At 38.4% G+C, this 12,989-nt stretch overlaps 1 protein-coding gene and 4 non-coding genes across 5 annotated transcripts; all 5 read right to left on the reverse strand.

The window, feature by feature from the left end:
- Nucleotides 1-985: 985 nt before the first annotated feature.
- Nucleotides 986-1,104, reverse strand: LOC133441227 (5S ribosomal RNA). The gene has a single exon (XR_009782430.1). It is a non-coding gene; the product is annotated as a 5S ribosomal RNA (ribosomal RNA).
- Nucleotides 1,105-1,928: 824 nt separating this feature from the next.
- On the reverse strand, nt 1,929-2,047 carry LOC133441231 (5S ribosomal RNA). Its single transcript, XR_009782434.1, has one exon. It is a non-coding gene; the product is annotated as a 5S ribosomal RNA (ribosomal RNA).
- An 840-nt stretch (nt 2,048-2,887) lies between these two features.
- LOC133441232 (5S ribosomal RNA) lies at nt 2,888-3,006 on the reverse strand. The gene has a single exon (XR_009782435.1). It is a non-coding gene; the product is annotated as a 5S ribosomal RNA (ribosomal RNA).
- An 812-nt stretch (nt 3,007-3,818) lies between these two features.
- Nucleotides 3,819-3,937, reverse strand: LOC133441233 (5S ribosomal RNA). The gene has a single exon (XR_009782436.1). It is a non-coding gene; the product is annotated as a 5S ribosomal RNA (ribosomal RNA).
- A 1,573-nt stretch (nt 3,938-5,510) lies between these two features.
- LOC133440855 (uncharacterized) lies at nt 5,511-11,929 on the reverse strand. The gene is made up of 4 exons (XM_061718184.1): nt 11,711-11,929; nt 11,045-11,417; nt 6,039-6,474; nt 5,511-5,949 (listed from the first exon to the last, which is right to left on the reverse strand). The coding sequence occupies exons 2-4, from the start codon at nt 11,214-11,216 to the stop codon at nt 5,511-5,513; spliced, it is 1,047 nt and encodes a 348-aa protein (XP_061574168.1). The 5' UTR covers nt 11,217-11,417; nt 11,711-11,929.
- Between the last annotated feature and the right edge of the window lie 1,060 nt (nt 11,930-12,989).

Consider the following 12,989-nt stretch of genomic DNA (forward strand, 5'->3'; position numbering starts at 1 on the left):
TGTCAGTTCATGTGTGCATTTCCGTTTTGTATCCATAAAGAGTATTGATTTTAAAGATTTGTTTAAACTTACTTAGTGATTTGCATGATTTCATTTCATCTTTGCAGTTGTTCCACAGATTAATTCCCTTCACTGATACACAATGGGTTTTGATTTTTGTTCGTACATGCTGTTTTTTAAAATTGCATATTCCCCTGAGATTGTGTTTATTTTCTTTTATTTGAAACAACTTCTGGATGCCTTGTGGCAACTGATGATGAGCTCATTCACAAGTGGAGCTGGTGGATTGTAGCGGAGCTGAAACTCTGCAGCTGCCGTGTGTCGGTGTTTATGAGACGCCCCACTTCACTCCCACATGTTGAGTTGGAACAGGCTGTGAGATGGTAATAAGCTGTTCCTAGCTTTATACATGAATTGTGCAGTTTGGAATTCTACTATGTCAAAAAATTGGATTATTTTAGAATTGAACAATAAGGAATTGGTGTGTTCACGAAAACCAGCCTTATGAATTATCCTTATGGCTCTTTTCTGCAGTATGAATAGTGGTTGCAATGAACTTTTAACAATAATAATAATAATAATAATAATAATATATATAATTAATACATTATTATTATCATTATGGTTATTATTATTATTATTATTATTATTGTTATTATTATTATTATTATTATTATTATTATTATTATTATCATTCACTCATCTATTATTATTATTATTATTATTATTATCATTCACTCATCTATTATTATTATTATTATTATCATTCACTCATCTATTATTATTATTATTATTATTTATGTAATATTTTATGTAGTTTATGGACCCCAGGAAGATTAGTGGTCGCCAAGGCGGTAGCTAATGGGGATCAATCCAATAAACAAAGAAATAAACAAATAAACAAACAAACAAACAAACAAACAAACAAAGCAGGTATAAAAATGTGTGAGTAGAGGGAGCAAGAGCACTCTCTGCTGGTTGAAAAAGCTTACAGCACCGGGTATTCCCAGGCGGTCTCCCATCCAAGTACTAACCCGGCCCGACCCTGCTTAGCTTCCGAGATCAGACGAGATCGGGCGTATTCAGGCTGGTATGGCCGTAAGCGAAAGCTGAACCCTGAAATAACTCTTATATAGTGTTCAATTCTCGGCAACCACATCCCCGATGTCTGAGACGGAGAGTAAAACCGGTGTGTTCAAGAGTCAGTGGAGCTCATTCACAAGTGGAGCTGGTGGATTGTAGCGGAGCTGAAACTCTGCAGCTGCCGTGTGTCGGTGTTTATGAGACGCCCCACTTCACTCCCACATGTTGAGTTGGAACAGGCTGTGAGATGGTAATAAGCTGTTCCTAGCTTTATACATGAATTGTGCAGTTTGGAATTCTACTATGTCAAAAAATTGGATTATTTTAGAATTGAACAATAAGGAATTGGTGTGTTCACGAAAACCAGCCTTATGAATTATCCTTATGGCTCTTTTCTGCAGTATGAATAGTGGTTGCAATGAACTTTTAACAATAATAATAATAATAATAATAATAATATATATAATTAATACATTATTATTATCATTATGGTTATTATTATTATTATTATTATTATTATTATTATTATTATTATTATTATTATTATTATCATTCACTCATCTATTATTATTATTATTATTATTATTATTATCATTCACTCATCTATTATTATTATTATTATTATCATTCACTCATCTATTATTATTATTATTATTATTTATGTAATATTTTATGTAGTTTATGGACCCCAGGAAGATTAGTGGTCGCCAAGGCGGTAGCTAATGGGGATCAATCCAATAAACAAAGAAATAAACAAATAAACAAACAAACAAACAAACAAACAAAGCAGGTATAAAAATGTGTGAGTAGAGGGAGCAAGAAGAGCACTCTCTGCTGGTTGAAAAAGCTTACAGCACCGGGTATTCCCAGGCGGTCTCCCATCCAAGTACTAACCCGGCCCGACCCTGCTTAGCTTCCGAGATCAGACGAGATCGGGCGTATTCAGGCTGGTATGGCCGTAAGCGAAAGCTGAACCCTGAAATAACTCTTATATAGTGTTCAATTCTCGGCAACCACATCCCCGATGTCTGAGACGGAGAGTAAAACCGGTGTGTTCAAGAGTCAGTGGAGCTCATTCACAAGTGGAGCTGGTGGATTGTAGCGGAGCTGAAACTCTGCAGCTGCCGTGTGTCGGTGTTTATGAGACGCCCCACTTCACTCCCACATGTTGAGTTGGAACAGGCTGTGAGATGGTAATAAGCTGTTCCTAGCTTTATACATGAATTGTGCAGTTTGGAATTCTACTATGTCAAAAAATTGGATTATTTTAGAATTGAACAATAAGGAATTGGTGTGTTCACGAAAACCAGCCTTATGAATTATCCTTATGGCTCTTTTCTGCAGTATGAATAGTGGTTGCAATGAACTTTTAACAATAATAATAATAATAATAATAATAATATATATAATTAATACATTATTATTATCATTATGGTTATTATTATTATTATTATTATTATTATTATTATTATTATTATTATTATTATTATTATTATTATTATTATCATTCACTCATCTATTATTATTATTATTATTATTATTATTATTATCATTCACTCATCTATTATTATTATTATTATTATCATTCACTCATCTATTATTATTATTATTATTATTTATGTAATATTTTATGTAGTTTATGGACCCCAGGAAGATTAGTGGTCGCCAAGGCGGTAGCTAATGGGGATCAATCCAATAAACAAAGAAATAAACAAATAAACAAACAAACAAACAAACAAACAAACAAAGCAGGTATAAAAATGTGTGAGTAGAGGGAGCAAGAGCACTCTCTGCTGGTTGAAAAAGCTTACAGCACCGGGTATTCCCAGGCGGTCTCCCATCCAAGTACTAACCCGGCCCGACCCTGCTTAGCTTCCGAGATCAGACGAGATCGGGCGTATTCAGGCTGGTATGGCCGTAAGCGAAAGCTGAACCCTGAAATAACTCTTATATAGTGTTCACTTCTCGGCAACCACATCCCCGATGTCTGAGACGGAGAGTAAAACCGGTGTGTTCAAGAGTCAGTGGAGCTCATTGGAGCTGGTGGATTGTAGCGGAGCTGAAACTCTGCAGCTGCCGTGTGTCGGTGTTTATGAGACGCCCCACTTCACTCCCACATGTTGAGTTGGAACAGGCTGTGAGATGGTAATAAGCTGTTCCTAGCTTTATACATGAATTGTGCAGTTTGGAATTCTACTATGTCAAAAAATTGGATTATTTTAGAATTGAACAATAAGGAATTGGTGTGTTCACGAAAACCAGCCTTATGAATTATCCTTATGGCTCTTTTCTGCAGTATGAATAGTGGTTGCAATGAACTTTTAACAATAATAATAATAATAATAATAATAATATATATAATTAATACATTATTATTATCATTATTATTATTATTATTATTATTATTATTATTATTATTATTATTATTATTATTATTATTATCATTCACTCATCTATTATTATTATTATTATTATTATTATCATTCACTCATCTATTATTATTATTATTATTATCATTCACTCATCTATTATTATTATTATTATTATTTATGTAATATTTTATGTAGTTTATGGACCCCAGGAAGATTAGTGGTCGCCAAGGCGGTAGCTAATGGGGATCAATCCAATAAACAAAGAAATAAACAAATAAACAAACAAACAAACAAACAAACAAACAAAGCAGGTATAAAAATGTGTGAGTAGAGGGAGCAAGAGCACTCTCTGCTGGTTGAAAAAGCTTACAGCACCGGGTATTCCCAGGCGGTCTCCCATCCAAGTACTAACCCGGCCCGACCCTGCTTAGCTTCCGAGATCAGACGAGATCGGGCGTATTCAGGCTGGTATGGCCGTAAGCGAAAGCTCAACCCTGAAATGGCTGTTATATAGTGTTCACTTCTCGGCAACCACATCCCCGATGTCTGAGACGGAGAGTAAAACCGGTGTGTTCAAGAGTCAGTGGAGCTCATTCACAAGTGGAGCTGGTGGATTCTAGCGGAGCTGGAACTCTGCAGCTGCCGTGTGTCGGTGTTTATGAGACACTTCACTCCCACATGTTCACCGGGGGGTTATTGTCACATTGTGAGTGTCTCAAATAAGAGGCTGTGAACGGGTGAATAGGAAAAAGACTAAATCGCTTTGCAGAGCCTATAAGTGGCTGAACTAAAGAAATAAACTATAGGAGTGCCATGCATTCATCTTAATACCCCTAGAAATGTTGTCAGTTATAAATATTCGCAAAATGCCTTCAGGGTTCTGATTTTGTGAAAATTGACCCTGTCTACAAGGAATTTGATTCCGGTCATTTCGCTCTTTGGTAATAAAATAAACAATAAAACAAATGTGGTATTTCTATGATACAGAATAAACAGAATAAACATTTAAGGTGCAGCAGTTTGAGGTAGAGAAAGAAAAGAAAAAGGGACAGTTCTGAATAAAAATAAAAATAAACATAACCTATTTACAATTTTACAAGACAATTATACAAAATGCATTGCCAGTGGATTGATATACTTATTTCTCTATATTGAGGCATTTCAGCAGATTTGAATTCAGCAATACTGAAGAGACTTAACCCCCAGATGTTGTATTTACCATGAGTTTTATTCTCCATTGATTAATACATCAATTATCATTACTGCATAATTTGCAAAGACACGTCTGAATGACCCCTGAAGCGCTTCTTCATCTTTGCCACAGCCTGGGATCGAACCAGCAACCTTCTGCTTCACAGCTCCACAGCTTGGACACCTCCTTCCCCAGGATCACCCACACCCCAGGTTGACTATAGGGACTTGGGGGGGTCATGAGCCATTCCCGGCAAAAAAAAGTCAATTAATCACCATGAAACTTCTGTAGATTACTGCTTACCCTGAGACAACAAAAAAAAAAAATCATATCACAATTTTCAAATTCACATCCAAATTAAGTGTGACGTCATTATGTGCGAATTTGCATCCAATATCTAAAAAAACAACTTATTGTTCATAAGGAACAAGCCAGAGAGGGTTCATGTAGATATGTGATACTTTAATATTCTATCCTGTTCACCTAATTACTGCAATGCCTATGTTTTTAGGCCTATGTTATTGTAGTAATTAGGAGGCTTAAAACTAATTTTTTTGAGCCTGGTACATACTGTAGCAGATTTGGATACAGCCACTTTAAATACCCCCAAAATGTTAAATAAGCCCATTTCTGACATTCTACCTAGTCTATTGTTGGAAAGTGAAAAGTTGCAGCAGCATTTTATACAAAAACTGTATGCAGCCAATAAGTGTACAAAGAATTTTAATGACGCTGCCATCATTAAAATTCTTTGGTTGCATAGAGTTGTGTCTTTCTGCTCACAATCTAAAAAAAAAAAAAAAAAAGACACATTATTCTGAAGTAATCATGCAAGAAAATATATTTTATTAAAATAACAACAATCATAAGAGTTTCCTCTTCCTTAATTCCTCATCAACCACATTTTTAAAGTGCTGAAAACTGTTATAGACAACACCATCAAAACCAGAAGTGGTTGATTTCTTTGTTGCCGGGCAGAAGGTGAAGATTTTCTGGCTGCTTCCTTCGGCTTTGTCCTTGGAGGGTGTGTACCTCTTACGCTGCCCACCACACTGAGGTACTTTGCAGGCCCCACATGGCTTTGAGGATTTGCGAGGCATGACTGGGTTGGATGGCTGTGCAAGGGGTGGTGCTACAGGTATGAGGCCTGAAGTGTGAAGACGCATGGAGGGAGCCTGTGGTTGTGCAGGAACCACCAGGAGTACGGGGGCTGGGGACACTCTGGGCGCTATGGGCTTGGCCGCAGCAGCAGGCTTAGGCTGAATGGGCCTGTTCACCAGCTCCGGTTCCTCACCATCTATCCTGTGAATATTAAACGTGATGATGAGTGTCAGAATGATTTATGTCCAAAATTTCCACATTTCTAGCAATAAAGTGCTCAAATAACTTACCTCCGCTTCTCACCACGCCTTTTACCAGCAACGTGATGAACGTCCTGGTACTGCACCTGAGCTCGATCTGGTGGTGGTAGGGATACTGGCAGAGTTGGAGCTGCTGGCATTTGCTCATGTGAGTCTGAGCGTAAACTTTCAGTCCCTTCCTCATCTTTGTATTGAGCTTCAGGAGAAGTGTGCAACAGCAGCTGGCCACAGTTTGGTCCTGGTTCATTATTTTCAACTTTCACATCAGCGACATTGACCAATGAGACATCCACCTCTACGTCCTCCTGCTTCATCTCCTGGCCGCTGGAGTCTTCCTCCAGTTCTGTAGTCTGTGGATGGCCTGGTTCCTCCTGGTCCGGGCTGCAGCTCCTCTCCAGGTTATCCAGGTGCTGGCCACTGAAAACCCCGCCCTCCTCCACCTTACAAACATTTTCTTGCGGGAGGTCTGGAATTACAAAAAGGGACAAAAAGATAGAATTTTAACAAGTCAAAAGTGCTTCCCAGTGTTGATTGTTTGGTTGTATTTGTGAGGTTTAAAGTTTGTCCTGAACCTTCGGTCTTCCCCTTCATCTATGTAGTTATTTGAAAACAAGTGCATTACTCTGTGTGACCATTAGCCGGCACTGTGACTGTACTCTTGTGTTACTGCGTTGGTATCGAGACAGTTGAAGAATAAAGTTGTTGTTCTAGAAATGGCTTCTTCCGCGTCATATATAACGATCTAACTACAAGTACTGCATATGAACACCTATATCCCATAACACCATCAATCCATCCCCAATTAATATAGCAAATTATAAGACATTTCATAACAATTATAATCATCTTGTTAGAACTGCCAAGAAAATGTACTTTTCCGACAAATTCAATGAGGGTTCTAATAACATAAAAACTACCTGGGGAGTCATCAACCAGCTTCTAAATATGAATAACTCTATAGCCACTCTTCCATCTCAATTTGGTGATGATAATCAAGTCTACTCTGACCCAGCTGACATTGCATATGTTTTTAACAATTATTTTGTTAATATTGGTACAGTTCTTTCAGAAAGGATAACTGCTATAGCCGGGTCTCAATGGACGAGGTGCCGCTCACGTTTGACATCCCGGTGAATCACACGGTGGAGAGGACGGGGGTGCGCGTCGCCGCCGTACCCTATGCCGTAGGCTAGCGCGGTGGAGAGGACGGGGACCGTCCGTCGCGGTGGAGAGGACGGGGACCGTCCGGCGCGGTGGAGAGGACGGGGACCGTCCGGCGCGGTGGAGAGGACAGCGACCGTCCGGCGCGGTGGAGAGGACGGGGACCGTCCGGCGCGGCGGAGATCCGCACAACGGGGTATGAAAAGTCCTCATTTACTGTTGTGCTTGGCTGCCACGCTGATGGATACAAACTGTATGGTGATTTTTAAAAGAAAAACTTTGCCTAAAGAGACTTTTCCAGCCGGAGTCATTATAAAGGCGAATGAAAAGGGCTGGATGGATGAAGAGATGATCGAGTGGCTGAGGCAGGTCTATGTGCGGCGACAGGGTGGTTTTTTTCACACATCATGCGTGGGCTAACGTGTCTGCTGGGACTGTTGTTCGGACTTTTGCAAAAGCCGGCATTTCCGAGGCGCCTCACGGCACGGAAAGTGACTGACAGCCAGGAAATTGGGACCGGCACAGCTGATTTAGCAGAGCTCTTTAATGCAGAAACAGAGGATGAGGACTTTGAAGGGTTTGATTAATGTAAAAACTGAAATAAAATACAATCAAACTAAGTTTTGCTCCCGCTCTATTTTTAAATAAGCACACGTGTGTGCCTGTGTGTGTGTGTTTTGCGGCGCGTGTGTGTGTGTTTTGCGGCGTGCGTGTGCATGCTCCGTGTGTGTAGACGGCGCCCTTTCAGTCGGTGCGCCGTATGTGTGTTTTAAATCCAAAAATTACACACCGAACTGAGGGTGCTTCTTTCCACACGATGCGCCGAATGGTCATGAAAATACGGTACTATAACTGGTACTACTGCCCAGTTATGGAACACCTATACAGCAATAACTGGTACTATAACTGGTACTACTGCCCAGTTATTAGGGGTGTAACAATATATCGTGCCACGAAATTTTGCGATACAAAAACGTCACAATACGTGTCGTGGAGGTGACAAAGTGTATCGCGATATTGGGTTATTAATATTAATCCATTGTGTTGACTAGAAACGCGCATCCGGCCGCGACCGCACTTCGACCAGCAGACCAAAATCTTACTCCGCTCAGAAGAAACTAGTCCCGTTTTGTGGTCCCGTTTTGAGCTCTGAACTTTTACTTATGTAAGGCTGGTGTAGAGTTAAGCCTTACCTTATTAAATTAAACCTTTTTGGGGTGGTGAGTAGGATAAACACGGGGACAACGTCTGCTGAGTTCCAGTGTACTTTAATGTCCCTCAACAGTGTAGGATTTTAGAACATCAACACAGCACCTAGTGCCGTACTGTGGCGTATCACTCCGCCCAATCTAAAACAGACTAATCACTACAGATAAACTGACTAGTGTCATTATAGTCCCTGATTTACATCAGAATATAAATAGATTTATAAAATAATGAACCCTGAATTACCAAAATAAACTTAGCAAAAATAAATCGCCTCTTACACTTATAAGGTGAGCATGAATCAACGTTTTTTGTGATGTAAAATTGTGAGTATTTATTTACTTTTATTTCAGTTGTTAAATTAGAAAGAAAAAAGTCAAATCATACATGAGAGAAACTATTCAGTTTGTGGCAAAATATTTGTACTTGTATGAAACTGAAGATGCATAATGCAAACCTGACATTTACTTTTAGTTCAGTTTGTGGAAAATGGTTGGCCTGGCTTTCTCTTTAAAACTTAAACAGTTATAAAGCGTTACAAACTGTGAAGCTCAGGACACATTTAATTGATCAGATTACCTAATGATATTTCTAGATTTGTTATTTTTTCTTTAATCATGTAGATACCATGTATTCTATTCATGCGGCTGTTTATTTGCTTTGTCTTTGTATTTAGACTGCAATCATGTATTCTGCGTATTTTAATTCTTTATACAATCTTGTGCTGTATTTTACAGGTAGAGGCCTCGTATAAGCCCCTTGGGCTTTTTGCCTCAGCCTAGCACATTACCAATCTCTCTTTTACATTTGTATGTTACTTGTTCTGTTTTTTATACTGTGCTGAATAAATAAATCTAAAAAAAAAAAATCTACATGGAGCAACTGTGATCTGCATCTTTTCTACAAAATGAACGATTAAGTGTAAAGTATGAAATAACAGTGTGGTCCAGAGTCTGAATAGACCATGAAAGGCAGCAGCAAGTAAACAGAACAACAAGTTAGTTGGGGATGTTTCTAATCCACATCAGCAGCTGGTTGAGCTGGGGAGCGTCACATTTAGTTTGTTTGCTTCATCACCACGGTTTTTAACTCCAAACAAAGGGATCTTGTAGGTACGGAAGAGTATTAGGGCCAGGCAGGAGAAAAATAAAAATTATACTTTAGAGGAGGAAGATTTTTTTTTCATTATGCACTTCGAGAAAAAAGTCGAAATGTCGAGAAAAGTCGAGAAGAAAGTCGAAAAGTCGAGATTAATGTTGAAGTAGAATTTCGAGAAAAAAGTCGAAATGTCGAGAAAAAAGACGAAATGTTCGGGAAAAAAGTCAAAATTTCGTGAATAAAGTCTAAATGTTGAGAAAAAAGTCAAAATGTCGAGACAAAAGTAAAAAAATCGAGATTAATGTTGAAGTATAATTTCGAGAAAAAAGTTGAAATGTTGAGAAAAAAGGCGACATTTCGACTTTATTCACGAAATTTCGACTTTTCTCAAAATTGTATTTCAACATTAATCTCAACATTTCGTCTTTTTTCTCGACATTTCGTCTTTTTTCTCGAAGTGCACAATAAAAAAAAATCTTCCACTCTCAAATTTTTTTTCTCTTGCCTGGCCCTAATACTCTCCCGTATGTAGGAGTCGCACACTGAAAAAAATAAATGTAAGCGCATGTAAATATAACATATTTAAATCTGTGATATTAACATTTAAAAATGAAGTTTGTTGCTTTACATGAATACATCTAGTTTTGAACTTAATCTCAATTTGTTCAAAAAACAAGACATTGTGCATTTTTTCCCTAACAAGCAGTATTTCTCTAATCCCAGGCAATCTTTTCATTTACACACAAACAACAAGAAATTATCTTCTTGTATTTACTTTTCTTTTAACAATTTTAATCTATTGGACAGATTGACCAACGTTTAGATGAAACATGTTTAAGTAGAACACCACAGTAAAAAATATCTTGCTTGATCTACTTTAAAAAAATTAAGGCAACTTTTTCGCATGAGATTTTTATGTAGATTAAGAAAGACTAGTCTTAGTATAAACTACTTAATTTTTTGTATTTTTTTATAAACTAATAAAATAAAAAATCATTAAAAACAAATTTTTAGAATGTACAAAATTCATTTGGAAGTAAAGTCAACTTAAATTTGGTAAATAAAGTCAACTTAATTTTGGTATATAAAGTCAACTTAACATAATTAAGTTGACTGAACTTGCAAATGTATTATTTATATTATTTATATATACACTTTAAAAAAATTAAGGGAACTTTTTCGCATGAGATTTTTTATGTAGATTAAGAAAGACTAGTCTTTGTATAAACTACTTAATTTTTTTTATAAACTAATAAAATGTAATAATAAAATAAAAATACTTAATTTTTAGAATGCAAAAAATTAATTTGCAAGTAAAGTCAACTTAATTTTGGTAAATAAAGTCAACTTAATTTTGGTAAATAAAGTCAACTTAACACAATTAAGTTGACTGTACTTGCAAATGTATTATTTACTTATGAAAAATTAATTCGTTTATACAAAGACTAGTATTTCTTGATTTACATATGCAAAAAATTGACTTGTTTTTTTTAAAGTAGATCCAGCCCAATATGTGTGTGAGTGTCCTCATGTGTTCATGTGTTCATCCATTCATGTCTCCAGGTCCGTACCGACTCTGTGGAGTCTGATTTCAGGTTTCAGGGCGAGGTCCAACAGTCTGCGCTGACGGTCCAGCTCTTCTTCAAACTCCAACATGGTTTTTTCAAACTCGGAGAATATTTCTACAGCAGCTGCTGTTAGTCGCTGAAAGAGAAACTCTCTCAGATGATTCACCTTAGACATTGTTGAAGAGGAAAAAGAAAGGAAACAACAGAACCAGCTCAAAGGAATCACTGCTCACGTGTTCCGTTCGCTCAAAACCTCCGCTCTTCCGCCGGGTGTTACAATCTGGAGTTCCGGCGGAGCTCACGGTTCTACGGAAAGTTCTGTCTCTTCTCTGTTTAATTGGCGGGTCACAAACAACTTTAAGGTGCATACCGCCACCTATTGTACAAGAGTGTGTAAAATCATTTCATTTAGCCTGTTTAAATTCTATTTATCAGCCTAATGTATTTTAAGTAGTGCTGTCCAACTTAAAGCGTTAACGATGCGTTAACTTCACGTCTTCTTAACCGCCGACAATTTTTTTAACGCATGACATTAAAAAAAAAAAAAAGGCTAAAGGATAAACAAATTATATACAAATTATAAAAAAAACGATACATTTATATACAAAACCTCATGTTTTTTTTGTCTTTTCATGTCCTTCCAGTCTCGCCACCAACGGCAGCTCTCACCACAGAGTCCTGGGTCTGAGCATCAGCCTCGGGCTTTCAGCGCCGTCTCCCTGATGGACACGTAGTCTCCCTGATGGACACGTAGTCTCCGTGGATGAGGGACCAGCGGGTCCTCATGATCCTCCCACGCGTGTGGCGGCAGGATGGAGACGGCAGAGTTGCTGCAAACGGCCTCCACCAGGACATGATGAAATCCCGGCTGGACATCAGGACCCTGGACCTCCTCCTGAGGAGGAAATGAACAAGAAAAAGACGGTTGTGAACAAATAAAACGGAAGCAGCAACATACGATATTAAGAATGCTGTTTGCTTCTCGTAATACTATATTTGACCTGGTCTTTGTACGTTTTGACCGTATAGAAACGTAATTCTTACCATTGTGAGAATGAGATGTACCTGCTGGACTCTACTGTCCTTACTTTTTAACAACTTGTGTTTTCTATTATTTTACCTCTTTTCTTATCATGTTATTATTTACTGTTTAATTGTGTCTGGCTGCTTTTAATGTTGATGTAAAGCTCTTCGAATTACCTTGTGTTGAATTGTGCTATACAAATAAACTTGCCTTGCCTCAATCATGTAGATCTTCTGTGGCACAGTAAAATGATTTTGTCTGTTAAAGTCAGCTGTGAGTGTGGTGGTTACCTCAGAATCTGAGGATGCTGCGGAGCAGGAGACCGATTTCCAGAGGCTCTTGGAGAGTCAGGAAACCGGTTTCCAGAGGTTTGCAGAGGTTTCCAGAGGCTCTGGGAGAGTCAGGAGACCGGTTTCCAGAGGTTTCCAGAGGCTCTGAGAGAGTCAGGGGCAGCTGGACCCGATGGCTCAGACCTGGTGCCTTTAAATCACATAAGAATGAAGGAGAGAGAGAATGATGACTGCAATAAAACACAACTTACAATCTTTCTTCTTGCCATTGTACAGACTGGAAAGGAGCAGACGACAATGATGTCACAGTCAGGTATTGATCAGTGATCAGACAGTAATGGCAGGATGAGCAGTGTGAGAAAGTGAGCAACCCCTCCCCTTCTCACCATCACGGACATTTTTTTAATGTGTGGCAGAGTGGAGGATTGGGCGTGGTCTGCGGGGGAGCAGCACACAGGTGTGCCTGGTTCTGTTGATTGTGGCACACCTGTGTCCAATCAACCTCTCCACCCTGCCTGGGGTTAAAAACAGCGGCTGGATACCAGAAAGAGTCTGCTGGAATGGAGGTAGCTTGCTGAGAGGCTATGCCCCATTGTGCCATATTTTAGAACGGATTTTGCCTTCGCCTTTATGT

The sequence above is a fragment of the Cololabis saira genome, chromosome 3 (genome assembly GCF_033807715.1).
Source record: "Cololabis saira isolate AMF1-May2022 chromosome 3, fColSai1.1, whole genome shotgun sequence".
In the NCBI taxonomy this organism is placed as follows: domain Eukaryota; kingdom Metazoa; phylum Chordata; class Actinopteri; order Beloniformes; family Belonidae; genus Cololabis; species Cololabis saira.

Bases quoted from the DNA above. Each gene is read 5' to 3' on its own strand.
- LOC133440855 (XM_061718184.1), bottom strand. From the start codon at position 11,216: ATGTCTAAGGTGAATCATCTGAGAGAGTTTCTCTTTCAGCGACTAACA. The intron at 6,475-11,044 runs GTACGGACCTGG...TTGTAATTCCAG, and splicing joins AATCAGACTCCACAGAGTCG to ACCTCCCGCAAGAAAATGTT. The intron at 5,950-6,038 runs GTAAGTTATTTG...TAATATTCACAG, and splicing joins AGGCGTGGTGAGAAGCGGAG to GATAGATGGTGAGGAACCGG.